The 15,789-nt window shown below is 42.1% G+C and overlaps 1 protein-coding gene across 4 annotated transcripts in view; it reads right to left on the bottom strand.

Annotated features, from left to right (window-relative positions):
- The window catches only part of LOC121541887 (disks large homolog 4), a 103,982-nt gene that overhangs the window by 51,495 nt on the left and 36,698 nt on the right, over nt 1-15,789 (bottom strand). For 2 of the 4 annotated variants that reach the window (XM_041851253.2, XM_041851256.2), the window contains exon 1: nt 1,915-2,067. The exons of 1 other annotated variant lie outside the window; for it this stretch is intronic. In XM_041851253.2, the coding sequence (XP_041707187.1) occupies nt 1,915-2,031 (117 nt within the window). In that variant the 5' untranslated portion in view covers nt 2,032-2,067. Of the gene's footprint in view, nt 1-1,914; nt 2,069-15,789 lie in introns of those variants that run through there. One more of the 4 variants, XM_041851254.2, reaches the window with a different exon arrangement.

The following is a 15,789-nucleotide window of genomic DNA, read 5'->3' as shown; positions in this document are numbered from 1 at the left end:
GACTTGCTTTCAACGGGAATGAAAGATCTGTAACTCACATTTCTATGTGAATTTTGTCGGGTTGCCGAAAAAGTTACATATTGTAGCTTTAACAGAACGTTTCCTAAAAGTTGGTCGGTAATTTCAATTTTGGTAATGTTCTAGGAACGTTCTCCAACTGGTTTTACACTGGGAATGTTGGCAAATAGTTCAGAGAACTTTAAGAAAATAAGTTATGTGGGAATTTCAATACTTCAGCATAACATTTCCTATAAGTTTCCTCATCCCACTGGGCACAGACGTCAATTCAAAGTCTATTCCACGTTGGTTCAATTTCATTAATATGATGTGGAAACAACATTGATTCAACCAGTGTGTACCAAGTGGGATAGTTCTATTTAAAGTCATGTTCTCAAATTGTTCTGAGGACGTTAAGAAAACTTTCCATAAAAACCACAAGAAAACTATGGTAACGTTTAGAGAACGTTCTAAGAATGTTATTTAAAAATATATACATTCCGTTCTCAGCATCAACAAAACTCTCTCTATCCTCTATCTTGTTAAGTGTGTTAAGGTGTGTTGGCTGCACCCACTAATTGGCCACACCTGATCTTAATGAGTGCTTGTTTCCTTTGAAATGGGGTCTGCTTGAATAGACTAAAATAAACAGCTTTGTAAGCATTAAAAAAACATGTCATGCTAGCTCCATCCTGGTGGCGCAGTGTACTAATTCCATGGATAGAGAACAGAAGGTTAGAAGCTCACTGATAAAAAACAAATAAAAAACAAATGCATTTGCATGATTAATGCCTAAGGAAATGAATTTCCATGTGTCCTATCTGTGCTTGGAGTTCCAAAAAGTTAACCCAAAATAAGCTAGCAGTATTATTAAAAGTCGTATTGAAACATTCTGTGAAAGTTTTAAATAACCTAGAATTTATGTTCTCAGAGCGTTAATAAACCTACCAGGAAAACTTTAAAGGAACCAGAGTAAAACATTCTCAGAACCTCCCTGCAACCTAAAAATAAGCGTTCCCAAAACACTTCTGTTCCAAGAATGTTTAAAAAACGTTACGTTTTACCAGTCAGGAAAGGCATGGCTTCGTTCCCACAACCAATGGGAAACCAAAAACATATATTCCCACAACTTCCAAGGAACCAAATGTGCTAACTGGGATCTATATTGTCTCTTTGTTGGGATGCACAACAGAAAGCTCATGACCTACAGCTGCGAAGTAAAGCAGAACATAATGTTCCTGCTGGTTTACATGCTGACCATTGATCTAAACAGCACAAATGTGAAGTATAAGGTTTCTTGTTTCATTGATGGTCTTTATAAGATAATCAAATGGTACCATCTCTAAAGATGCATGGATGGCTCAGATTTGCTGGTTGATATTCCATGGAAATTGCCTGTGGAAATGGCAGATCTAAATGTCGGCATGCAAAGTCGCTTGACGGCAGTGTTGATCTGAACATATAGTACTATATATCAGGCGTGAATAATCCATATGAGTAGGCCTATAAGACCAGAAACACATATAAGGCGTATTGCCAGCAGAGGCTCCCATTTCAAAGCTCCAGATAATCGGGGATTGAGATCATTATGGGAAAGTGGAAACACAACAGTAACCTAAACATAAAGGCTGTGTGAGGTAGTGGGATCTTCTTTGGGGAATGATCACAATGCTCAGTCAGCAATTTCATTGTGTCAACCGAACGGTTTATTATTTTGAACACATAAGACACGAACATACACACGCACAAATGCACACACCAACACACTTGCGTGCTATATTGTATCTCATTCATCCTTTTAAGCCATCTATCTCATCATCTCCTCGCTTTCTCCCAATCTACGTGAATTGTGTTGCAATTACAAACTGTTGTAATAGCTTCGCTACAACTGTTACACCAAAACTGCTCTAAGCTTACCTTGCAACCGAACATGAGGGAGAGAGTCCGGTTGCTGCAGATGACCTTACACTGACACATCACCGGCGAGAGGCACTTTAGATTCCTAACAGGCGGAGACATCCGTTCAACACCCATAGACCAGACCACACCGGTCCACCGCCAGAGCCGCGATGCTGGAGAGGAGGGAGCGTTGAAGAGCTGTAGTCGGTGCAGGTGACTAGGCTATCCACGGTTGGTAGCCTACCCTGAAACGTGCTAAGCTACTCAACGCTGAAATCCGACGTTCAACTCTAAACTCTTGTATGATCAGAAAATGTAACTTTCAGTTCGGGAACATGAGTTATGGATTGTAGCCTAGCCTATTAGCTCTAAGATTTGCTTAGAACCTGGACAGATGTTAAGGTTGAAATGCTGTTGTTCACCTCATGTTCCTTCTATTCAAGTGTTACAAGAACACCATAATTCATGATTTGCACAAGTCTTCATCCACATCGACCTCTCTCTCTCTCTCTCTCTCCACCGTAAGGTTTGGATTTCATGCGCAATTATAATTGGAACGTGTAGTAGGCTCTGCATCAGTGAATCAAGACAAAAGCAGTTATGTTATAGGTTCCCATGCGGACATAGGCTATCGAAAATCACACGACATGCACATTGCTTTTTGGACGGTAGGTTATTTTGATCAAAACATGCACACATAATCAATAAACAGTAAATTATTTACTATCATGAGCTGACGTTTCCACATCAAAGTCCCCTCACACTGCCTGCTGTTCATGCTCACACCAACTCCGCAGCGATCATAGAAAGCCCATATGGTGTTATATAGCGCCCCCACATGTACAAATTGAGAAGTGTCTGCTGAGAACTGTCCATGGTCCTGAAATATGAATAAAGCTTCAGCACAGCAGTGGCCAGCGACACACTCTTTTCAGCGTGCAACTGCAATCACCTGTACGTCAGCATGGGGCGGTATCTTTAACACTGAGACCAGTCCTAAATCAAAAATATAAGCTTACGGTCAAACATGCAGAGACACATACTCACACAAGGTCATCCAATGTCTTTGTATGATTGTATGACAAAGCCTCCATATTCCATCCTCCCTCGAAGCACATAGCAGAGGCCCAGCTAAAACACACCGGAAAGCCTATATACCCTACCGGGATCTTCTGGTAAATACTAATTGCCCAGATTGGTTTAGTATGCCCCCACTTCATCCACCTCTCTCTCTCTCTCTCTCTCTCTCTCTCTCTCTCTCTCTCTCTCTCTCTCTCTCTCTCTCTCTCTCTCTCTCTCTCTCTCTCTCTCTCTCTCTCTCTCTCTCTCTCTCTCTCTCTCTCTCTCTCTCTCTCTCTCTCTCTCTCTCTCTCACACACACACACACACACACACATACACACACACACACTTGCAAGTGTAGATGTCAATCTGTGATAACACGTAACTTTTCAAGTGGTTCTCCTGATTATTAGACGGGTGTTGTCAGGTTTTTTTGGTGGGGGTAGGCACTGGCTGACTGCGTCCACAAGGTGGAGCGAGAGAACCAGGTGGACTAAATATTGTGCATTCATCTCAGGACCGACTGCGGCGCGGGGCTCCACGCTCTCGAATGACGTCAATGTTAAATGGAACAGAAGCGACCGTACGAGACGCACAGGGTGTGCAGAGATAAAATATATTTTTCATCTTATTCCAAAAACCTTGTCCCTACCCCGTAATAAGAGGCAAGTAAGGTGTCAGGGACATTAAAATTAACATGTATTGGCTGTCGTTATTCCAAGAGGAAGTTCAACATTCACAGTTCATAGCCTACCGGCATGTGAATTATCCTGATGCCTTGCATTCCAGAGAGACCACAGAGGTTCATAAACTAACACATCAATTGTGTAGACAGCAAGTAACTCCACACGGTTCTTTATCCGATCATTACTAAACTATACATTTGAAAACCTTGCCTGGGAGCAAACACTTAGCACAGAGAAAATTAAATGTCTAAAAAGAGAAAACTCACTGCAAATATTACGTTTTATAAAACGTTAAAATCATGTCATTATTTGCCCACAAAGCCTATTGTCATATTGCTACAGCCTAAAATGGAATGGAACAAAGAAGAAAGTCAAAAAGAAAAACATGTAGAAAGTCAAATATATACAGTGTGTGTGTGTGTGTGTGTGTGAGAGAGAGAGAGAGAGAGAGAGAGAGAGAGAGAGAGAGAGAGAGGGGGAGAGAGAGAGAGAGAGAGAGAGAGAGAGAGAGAGAGAGAGAGAGAGAGAGAGAGAGAGATAGATAGAGAGATAGAGAGAGAGAGAGAGAGAGAGAGAGAGAGAGAGAGAGAGAGAGAGAGAGAGAGAGAGAGAGAGAGAGAGAGAGAGAGAGAGAGAGAGAGAGAGAGAGAGAGGGAGATAGAGAGAGAGAGAGAGAGAGAGAGAGAGAGAGAGAGAGAGAGAGAGAGAGAGAGAGAGAGAGAGAGAGAGAGAGAGAGAGAGAGAGAGAGAGAGAGAGAGAGAGAGAGAGAGAGAGAGAGAGAGAGAGAGAGAGAGAGACACACACGTTTTCACATGGTTTCCATGGATATTGTCTTCTGAAATAGAGATTCTGCCTCGGTTGCGGTACCAAACATTGGGGAAGCAGACAGATAAAAGACTCAGATGTTTCTGGACAAATGCAGGATGAAAAACAGTGCGAAGATTTCATTGATAGATGTATACTGTTAAAAACTGCTAGTCACAACAGGTACACCCAAAGAAAATAATCTCACTGTCCGTGATTGTTTAATACACATTCAAAAGGACATAGACATGATCCATATGTCTGGTGACATATATGTAAATAGCTAGCCACAGACAGTGTGGGCCCTAGCCTAGCTGCCAAAGTCACAGAAGCCTGTATGTGGGGCTGGCCAACCCCTCAGTGGGCTCAGGCAGTACAGCTCTCTAGCTTTCACATCACATGGTGGGACTCTACTTGGATATATCATCAATAATGTACATTTTCTAACGTTTCTATGGATCTTAAAGAGGTGTCTGTTTACTCATCAACACCCCCCATATTCTAAAATAGAACTCGCAAAACCACTCAACTACTGTCCACCACTGCTACATTGAGAGTTGGCATTGTGTAATAGTAAGTTTGACATCACACTGCTACATTGTGTATCTGTAATATTTGTATCCCAGCAGTACATTGTGTAGTAGTGAACTACACATCCCAACGGTACATTGTGTAGTAGTGAACTACATGTCCCAGCAGAACATTGTGTAATAGAGAACTACACATCCCAACAATACATGATGTAATAGAGAACTACACATCCCAACAATACATTGTGTAATAGAGAACTACACATCCCAACAATACATTGTGTAGTAGTGAACTACACGTCCCAGGAGAACATTGTGTAGTAGTGAACTACACATCCCTATGGTACATTGTGTAATAGAGAACTACACATCCAGACAATTCATTGTATAGTAGTGATCTACACGTCTCAGGAGAACATTGTGTAGTAGTGAACTACACATCCCAACGGTACATTGTGTAGTAGTGAACTACATGTCCCAGCAGAACATTGTGTAATAGAGAACTACACATCCCAACAATACATGATGTAATAGAGAACTACACATCCCAACAATACATTGTGTAATAGAGAACTACACATCCCAACAATACATTGTGTAGTAGTGAACTACACGTCCCAGGAGAACATTGTGTAGTAGTGAACTACACATCCCAACAATACATTGTGTAATAGAGAACTACACATCCAGACAATTCATTGTATAGTAGTGATCTACACGTCTCAGGAGAACATTGTGTAGTAGTGAACTACACATCCCAGCAGTACATTGTGTAGTAGTGAACTTCACATCCCAGCAATGCATTTTGAAATAGTGAACTTCGCATCACAACACTGCAATGTGTAGCGGTGAGCTTCACATCCCAACAATGCACTGCATTGGGTGAACAAGCACACAGAAGAGAGAGGAAACCCCACAAGAGCCAGAGTGTTTCCATGACAACATCTGCAGGGGGCGGGGATTCCCCATCAAATAGTGTATTGGCTAGCTGGCTGGTGGTCAGGTTACCATGTTCCTATAGGATGACTGCACATCCTCATTAACTATTACAGCCTTCTACAGTGTACAGTCAGGCCATAGGTCTCCTCCTCCTGCTGCTACACTGGCTGTCACTGGGTTCCACCTCACTGGCCTTGACTGGTACACCTGTTCTGTGTGTTCTAGTCTCCTCTCTTTCATGATTTGATGTGACTTGGGGTTGATTAAGGCACAAAATTAATGTAGCACGAGGGGATATGTTGTGATTTTAGTTAAGTGACGAAAGCCTAATTGTAGTTAACAGTCAGTTATATGACTACTGTCATTTTGTTAGTGAAAGGTCAGATTAAAGCACTATATATGGTAGAATTAACTCAACAACAGCTCTACGTTAACATCATTGAAACACGGCATAACAGCTCTGCTGTTGTTGACAACTTGCAGATTGTTAGATATACATTATATGAAACCCAAGGAGCTGCGCTATGAAAGCACCTGTTGAGAGGATGCTACATTAGGCTACCTGATGTTACAGATGTAGGATCTTAATTTGACTAGTATTGTCGTAGCAAAAATAATCCATAATGTTGCTTGGTGGTTAGGCTATTAGCTGGACAAAATTAGGCTACATGAAAAGTGCAATACTATTGATATAGAGATTCCCTAAAAACACGTCACTTCAATACAGCTATGATCAGAAGTTACTTTTTCGTGGCAGGTTAGGAGAAATTGACGTAGCAGGTTAGGAGAATTAGGTTAAGGTTCAGAAAAGGTTTAGGGTTTGGGTTAGTGGAAATGCTCTACTAATCTGCTACGAAAAGTCACTTCCAGATGTAGCTGTATCAAAGTGGTGTGTTTTTAGGGAGTCCCGTTAATATAACTGTGTGTTAGTACAGGTTTTAGTGTTAATGCAGGACCCCTCATTTAGAGCATGCTACCTTGGCACCTCTTTTGAGATTGTCAGTTCTACAAGACTGTTTCTCCTTCTATTAGATTGAGAGGCGACGCGTGCTGAATGTGGAACGAGGGAGAGCTCGGTTTGTTGTTTTGAAAGTTTTGAAAGTCTCATAAAAAGTGTTCTATTGAAAAAGTTTGGTTACTAGCTACCTTTTGAATTTGGATCCTGCGAAGTGGTTAGCATCTGTTGCTGGGACCGCTACTATCTGTCCAGGGATCCTGCCAATCAAACGTCTGAAGAGCTGCTTGGCGTAGCAGCTAGCCTAGCTGCTAACTAGCTATCAAGCTAGCAAGGTTTCCTGAAAACTTGAGCACAGCCCACGACACAGTTAGCCCTTGTGGCTAGGACCGCGGATTGTTCCGGGCTTGTGGCTGTCTAAATCCCTGCTGTTTGTTGCTGTTTCCATCTGACCTGTAACCTGACCTTTCTGGAACTGCGTGGAGAACCAGAGTTAGCCTACGTTGCTACGATGACATCCAAAACCAAAGCCTGTGGGAGTAACGGAGAGGACAGTGTTTCTCTATCACAGGTGAAGGAGCTTTTAAACGAACAAAAAGGTTTCTACAATCAGTTGTTACAACAGGAAAATTGCTTCAGCTGTATATGTTCAGAGCCATATTCCTGTAAAGCTTAGAGAGGATCTCATGTCTAGTGCTGTGTAAGTGGTGTAGTTTCACATTCACCTGCCTCAGCTAAAGCCTCTTCTTTTGGGGTGCTGCTATGGGCCACCAAGTGCTAACATTTATTATCTGGATAATACACTATATATACAAAAGTATGTGGACACTCCTTCAAATTAGTGGATTTGGCTATTTTAGCCACACCCATTGCTGAAAGGTATATCAAATCGAGCACACGGCCATGCAATCTCCATTGACAAACATTGGCAGTAGAATGGCCTTACTGAAGAGCTCATTGACGTTCAACGTGGCACCGTCATAGGATGCCACCTTTCCAACAAGTCAGTTCATCAAATTTCTGCCCTGCTTGAGATGCTGCAGTCAACTGTAAGTGATGTTATTGTGAAGTGGAAACGTCTAGGAGCAACAAGGACTCTGCCGCGAAGTGGTAGGCCACACAAGCTCACAGAACGGGACCGCCGAGTGCTGAAGCGTTTTGTGTGTAAAAATCATCTGTCCTCGGTTGTAACACTCACTACCGAGTTCCAAACTGCCTCTTGAAGCAATGTCAGCACAAGATCTGTTTGTCGGGAGCTTCATGAAGTGGGTTTCCATGGCCGAGCAGCCGCACACAAGCCTAAGATCACCATGCACAATGCCAAGCGCCGGCTGGAGTGGTGTAAAGCTCGCCGCCATTGAACTCTGGAGCAATGGAAACGCGTTCTCTGGAGTGATGAATCATGCTTCACCCATCTGGCAGTCCGACGGACAAATCTGGGTTTGGCAGATGCCAGGAAAACGCTACCTGCCCCAATGCATTGTGCCAACTGTAAAGTTTGGTGGAGGAGGAATAATGGTCTGGGGCTGTTTTTCATGATTCGGGCTAGGCCCCTTAGTTCCAGTGAAGGGAAATCTTAACGCTACAGCATACAGTGACATTCTAAACGATTCTGTGCTTCCAACTTTGTGGCAACTGTTTGGGGAAGGCCCTTTCCTGTTTCAGCGTGACAATGACCATGTGCACAAAGCGAGGTCCATACAGAAATAGTTTGTCGAGATCGGTGTGGAAGAACTTGACTGGCTTGCACAGAGCCCTGACCTCAACCCCATCGAACACCTTTGGGATGAACTGGAACGCCGACTGCGAGCCAGGCCTAAGTGTCCAACATCAGTGCCCGACCTCACTAATGCTCTTGTGGCTGAATGGAAGCAAGTCCCTGCAGCAATGTTCCAACATCTAGTGGAAAGCCTTCCCAGAAGAGTGGAGGATGTTATAGCAGCAAAGGGGGGACCAACTCCATATTAATGCCCATGATTTTGGAATGAGATGTTCGACGAGCAGGTGTCCACATACTTTTGGTCATGTAGTGTGTGTGTGCAATGCTTGATAATGTGTGTGGTGTTAACATAGAGGTCTATTTTCTGGGTGACCTGAATATATACTGGTTTTCATCAAGCTGTCCGCTCAAGAGGAAGCTGCTCACTGTAACCAGTGCCTGTAATCTGTCTCAGGTTATTAATCAACCTACCAGGGTGTTTAAAAACAGTACAGGAACTACTGTAAATCATCCATGTGTATTGATCATATTTTTACCAATGCTGCAGAACTCTGCTCTAAAGCTGTATCCATACCCATTGGGTGTACTGATCATAATATAGTGACCATATCTAGGAAAGCCAAAGTTCCAAAGGCTGGGCCTAAAATAGTGAATAATAGATCGTACAAAACTTTTTGTACTGATTCCTTTGTTGAAGATACAAACAATATGTGTTGGTCTGATGTGTGTAATGAGGAGCATCCAGACGCCGCACTTGATGCACTTATGAAATTGTTTCTTCCAGTTATTAAAATGCATGCACCTATTAAGAAATTGACTGTTAGAACTGTTAAGGCCCCGTGGATTGATTAAGAATTGAAAAGCTTTATGGTTGAGAGGGATGAGGCAAAATGACTGGTTTATAAGTCTGGCTGCACATTTGATTGGCAAACTTACTGTAAATTGAGAAATTATGTGACTAAACTGAAAAAAAATTATAATAATTGTATTATGAAACCAATATACATGACAAAGTATTATGGAAAAAAGCTTTGGTATACTTTAAATGAAATGATGGGCAGAAAGGCTAATTCAACTCCATCTTTCATTGAATCAGATGGCTCATTTATCACAAAACCTTTTGATGTTGCCAATTACTTTAATTACTATTTCATTGGCATAGTAGGCAAGAAATGCCAACAACAAACTGTGAACCATCATATTCATGCATAAAATACCTAATAATGAAAGTAATTTTGAATTCTGTAAAGTTAGTTTGGGTGAAGTGGAAAAATGAATGTTGCCCATCAATAATGAGAAACCTCATGACAGCTTAGATGGAAATCTCCTGAGGATATATTGCCACTCCTTTTTGTCATATTCTTAGTCTGTAAACATTTGGTGGGAAGCTAAAGTCATTCCGCTACCCAAGAATGGTAAAGCACCCTTTAATGGTTCTAACAGCCGACCAATCAGCTTGCTGTCGACTCTTAGCAAACTTACAAATATTTTTAAAAGACCAGATCCAAAGCTATTTCTCTATAAACAAATTAACAACAGACTTTCAGCATGCTTATAAAGAAGAGCATTCTGCTGCTCTGTTCTTTATTTTACTGTTAATATTATCTATCCTGATGCCAAGTCACTTTACACTGCCTTTATGTACATATCTACCTCAAGTACCTCGTACCTCTGCACATTGCTCTGTAACATACTTTGTTTCATGGAAACTTGGCTCTCTCGGGATATTCTGTTGAAATCAGTCCAGCCAGCTGGGGTCTCAGTTCATTGCGCAGACAGAGATAAATATCTCTCCGGGAAGCAGAAGGGCGGAGGTGTGTGTTTCATGATTAACGACTCATAGTGTAATTGTAGTAACATACAGGAACTCATGTCTTTTTGTTCACCCAACCTAGAATACCTCACAATCAAATGCCGACTGTATTATCTCCCAAGACAATTTTCCTCGGTTATAGTCACAGCCGTTTATATCCCCCCTCAAGCCGATACCACGACGGCCCTCAAAGAACTTCACTGGACTATATGCAAACTGGAAACCACATATCCTGAGGCTGCATTTATTGTAGCTGGGGATTTTAACAAAGCAAATTTGAGGACTCGGCTGACGAAGTTCTATCAACATATCGACTGTTGCACTCGCGCGGCTAAAACTCTCGACCACTGCTATTTCAACTTCCGGGATGCTTACAAGGCCCTCCCCCGTCCTCCTTTCAGCAAATCTGACCACGACTCCATTTTACTCCTCCCTTCCTATAGGCAGAAACTCAAACAGAAAGTACCCGTGCTTAGGACTATTCAACGCTGGTCTGACCAATCGGAATCCACGCTTCAAGATTGTTTTGATCACGCAGACTGGGATATGTTCCGGGTAGCTTGCGAGAATAATTTAGACAAATATACTGAAAAGGTGACTGAGTTTATCAGGAAGTGTACAGGAGATGTTGTACCCACTGTGACTATTAAAACCTACCCTAACCAGAAACCATGGATAGATGGCAGCATTCGCGCAAAACTGAAAGCGCAACTGGTAATACAAACAGCGTAGTTATTCACTCCGCAAGGCTATCAAACAGGCAAAACGTCAGTATAGAGACAAAGTGGACACCGCCCTATCCCATCTGGACAAGCGGGATATCTATGTAAGAATGCTGTTCATTGACTACAACTCAGCATTCAACACCATAGTACCCTCCAAGCTCATCATTAAGCTCAAGGCCCTGGGTCTGAACCCCGCCTTGTGCAACTGGGTCCTGGGCTTCCTGACGGGCCACCCCCAGGTGATGAAGGTAGGAAACAACACCTCCACTTCGCTGATCCTCAACACCGGGGCCCCACAAGGGTGCAAGCTCAGCCCCTTCCTGTACTCCCTGTTCACCCATGACTGCGTGGCCAAGCACGCCTCCAACTCAATCATTAAGTTTTCAGACGACACAACAGTAGTAGGCTTGATTACCAACAATGACGAGACAGCCTACAGGGAGAAGGTAAGGGCTCTGGGTGTGTGGTGCCAGGAAAATTACCTCTCACTCAACATCAACAAAACAAAGGAGATGATCGTGGACGGGACCGCAGTGGAGAAGGTGGAAAGCTTCAAGTTCCTTGGCGTACACATCACTGACAAACTGAAATGGTCCACCCACACAGACAGTGTGGTGAAGAAGGCGCAAAAGAGCCTCTTCAACCTCAGGAGGCTGAAGAAATTTGTCTTGGCACCTAAAACTCTCACAATCTTTTAAAGATGCACAATTGAGAGCATCCTGTCAGGCTGTAACGCCACCTTGTACGGCAACCGCTTGGTACGGCAACTGCACCGCCCGCAACCGCAGGGCTCTCCAGAGGGTGGTGCGGTCTGCCCAACGCATTACCAGAGGCAAACTACTCGCCCTCCAGGACACCTACAGAACCCGATGTTACAGGAAGGCCAAAAAGATCATCAAGGACATCAACCACCCGAGCCACTGCCTGTTCACCATGCTATCATCCAGAAGGCAAGGTCAGTACAGGTGCATCAAAGCTGGGACCGAGAGACTGAAAAACTGCTTCTATCTCAAGGCCATCAGACTGTTAAATAGCAATCACCAGCACATTAGAGGCTGCTGCCTATAGACATAGACTAGAAATCAATGGACACTTTAAGAAATGGAACACTAGTCACTTTAATAATGTTTACATATCTTGCATTACTCATCTCATATGTATATACTGTATTCTATACTATTCTACTGTATCTTAGTCCATGCCGCTCTGACATTGCTCGTCCATATATGTATATATCCTTAATTCCATTCCTTACTTAGTTTTGTGTATATTGGGTATATGTTGTGAAATTATTAGATATTACTTGTTAAATATTACTGCACTGTCGGAGCTACAAGCACAAGCATTTCGCTACACCCGCAATAACATCTGCTAAACACATGTATGTAACTAATAGCATTTAATTTGATTTGATCTGGTACTGGTACTCCCTGTATATAGCTCCATTCCTGTGTATTGTATTGTATTACTCGTGTTATTATTTTATTTCTATTTTAAACTCTGCGTTGTTGGAAAGGGCTCGTAAGCAAGCATTTCACGGTAAAGTCTACACTAGTTATATTCAGCGCATGTGACGAATAAAATTGGACTTGATTTGATTTACTGCACTGACACAAATGACTGATGATTGGTTGAAAGAAATTGATAATTAGAAGATTGTGGGAGCTGTACTGTTAGATTTCAGTGCAGCCTTTGATATTATTGACCATAACCTGTTGTGGTCAAACCTATGTGTTATGGCTTTTCAACCTCTGCCATATTGTGGATTCAGAAATATCTATCTAATAGAACACAGAGGGTTTTCTTTAATGGAAGCTTCTCTAATGTTAAACTGTATAGTGTACTGCAGGGCAGCTCTCTTGGCCCTCTACTCTTTTCTATTTTTACTACTGACTTGCCACAGGCATTAAACAAAGTCTGTGTGTCTATGTATACTGATGATTCAACCCTATACATGTGTCACGACTTCCTCCGAAGCTGCCTCCTCTCCTTGTTCGGGCAGGCTTCGGCGTTCATCATCATCGGCCTTCTAGCCACTGCCGCTCCTCATCTCATCATTCCATTTGTTTTGTCTTGTTTATTACACACACCTGGTTCATATCCCCTCATCAGTCCCTGTATAAGTATTCTCTCTGCCCACCATGTCTTTGTGTGTGATTGTTTCCATGTGGAGGTGTCGATAGCTCGGTGGAGCATTATGTACTTTACAGTGGCGGCTCCTGAAAAAATTCTCAGGGGGGGCAATTTTTCTGATGATTTAGGTGACCTACACACATTTTTAAAAAGATATGTCCAGCAACAACATGAAGACAGGGCAGCATATAAGTCAATACCAGAAGCATTTATTGACTGATCTCAAAGTGTTGGCTTACAAAATCAAAATAAGTTATCACAGTAAAAATAATCAAGGGTGTTCTTTCACATTCCTCAACACTGCATAAACAATATGCATTTCCATAAACAAATGAAATATCAGCTGAAAATACAGCATCTTGGTATTTGTTCAGATTGCAGGATCAACAAGAGCTTTACCACATTTTTTGCCTCATGGTTGAATTGGAAATATGTGCACCTGAGCATAATTCACAACAAGCAAGCAGGAGCTTTTGATAGAGGCTACTGAAAACATTGATGCAAGTTATTGGTAATAAGACATTTTTATAGACTTCCATATTCTGCCCTCTTGTATAGATTTGTGAAAATGAACAGTGATAGACATTTTGCTTGAAAACAGAATTTGAAAGTAATTTCTAGAAAAGGTAAACACAGCTATCTGTATGGCTTTGTAAAAATGAACAACCATATTCTGGCCAATTGTATAGATTTGTAAATATAAACAACCATATTCTGGCCAATTGTATAGATTTGTAAAAATGAACATGAACAGATTTTTTTTTGTTTTACTTTTTTTAAAATGAAAAATAACTATTTTAAACAACATCAACTGTGAACTGATTTGGGCGTGTGTGTGTTAAAGAGACAGGGAGGGAGGGACAAAGAGAGAGAGAGGCTACATTACTTGTACTGAAACTGTTCTCTTCTCTGTTTCAATACAGCAAAGCGTTCAATGACTTTCTCATTGAAATCAGGCATGCTGAGGACTAGTTCCCCTCTCCATGGAAAGCATGGCCAGTGCATTCAGACGTTCCTGGCCCATTGAATTTCGCAGGAATGTCTTAACTCGTGTCAAAGTTGAGAAACATCTCTCAGCTTCAGCTGTTGTCATGGGAGTAGTTATGAGGATGTTCAACAGAGTCACAGTCTCAGAGAACGTCTCCTGGAGGTTGTAGCTCATGAGAACCTGGTACAGTGCCAGTGCACCACAGCCTCCCTTGAATTCAGGATTCTCATAGATCAGAGATAGTTCTGTCTTGAGCTTTGCCTTGCTCAGCATGGGGTATGCATTCACAGTGGCATTCAGAGCCTCATCAGGGAAATGAATGGCAGTACCTTTCAAACATGTCTGCTTGCAGTAAGGTAGCACTCACAAGGTGGCCAGAGAAAGAGAACCTTTCTTTGGTGTGATCCAGGATGGTGTTGCAGACCTCTTCAGACAGCCTCTGCTTCTCCTCTTCTCTCAAAGCTGTTCTGGGTCTTTTGGCTCCTGTTGCTTCTTGCAGCTGCTGTTGAGAGGAGTCCCTGAAGGCAAACAGACCAATGTGTTTGTTGGCTTTGTACAGTATTGTTGTCTATGTGATGCACAGGTATATGCAATGTATCCATGATGTATAGTACAAATACTTCAGTTCCACTTAAAATGGGCAGGGATGCATAAAGTCTTTAGTGTTTAAGTTAGCCTTTGTGTCTCACATAGCCTGGATGTTCAGCACAGTATACAGTGGTGCTCATAAGCTTATGATCCCATGCTAAAGTTGACTAAAAAGAGGAATAAAAAGAAAAGAAAATTGGTGTCCATAAAGGTTGGATTTTCCAACTTTTTAATTAAGTCATTAAGATAAATTTCCAAAAGATTATTTTTTTATTCCTCTTTTTAGTCAACTTTAGAATGTGTTCCATACACTTATGAGCACCACTGCACATACTACATAGTATATAAAATAAAATAGATTACACCACTGGCCATATATAATGAGAATAATGTAATTTCAAACACAAATGCAGTCTCCTTTCATGCCTACATTTTCAAATAAAGCTCTGCTTTGAGAAAGATCGAATGATATTGTTTAATCTTACCTTATGGCCTGCACACTGCTTATGAAGCTGTCGAGGGCACTTTTGATAAAGACAGCATCGATGTCCTTCTTCTGTAGCTTCTGGTACAGAATGTCGACGTGGGGCATGATTTTGTGAAAAAGCCGCAGGAAAAAAAATAAAATCTTCATCATGCAGCATCCTCACGCAGCCAGATGCCTCTCTCACTGTGCCCTGGTCAAATGAACCCAATGAACCCGTCCGGATGGCTTCAAAACATTCTATGAGGTCGTCTCGATTCTCGTAGACAGTGTTCACGACTCTGCTGTTGAAGTTCCACCGTGTGGATGAAGGTCTGGGCAGTCTTCGTGCAACAGTCTGGTCAAGAATGCTGGTGCGTTTGGGTGACCGGGAAAAAAAAAGTTGTATGATCAAATTCAGCTGATGCGCATAGCAATGTACGTAATGGGCATTCTTGAAATGCTCACGCACCTTTTTCTGCACAC

This window comes from Coregonus clupeaformis, chromosome 27 (genome assembly GCF_020615455.1).
Source record: "Coregonus clupeaformis isolate EN_2021a chromosome 27, ASM2061545v1, whole genome shotgun sequence".
Classification (NCBI taxonomy): domain Eukaryota; kingdom Metazoa; phylum Chordata; class Actinopteri; order Salmoniformes; family Salmonidae; genus Coregonus; species Coregonus clupeaformis.
The sequence above is the reverse complement of the archived record's forward strand: the minus strand, read 5'-3'. Positions and strand labels throughout refer to the sequence as shown.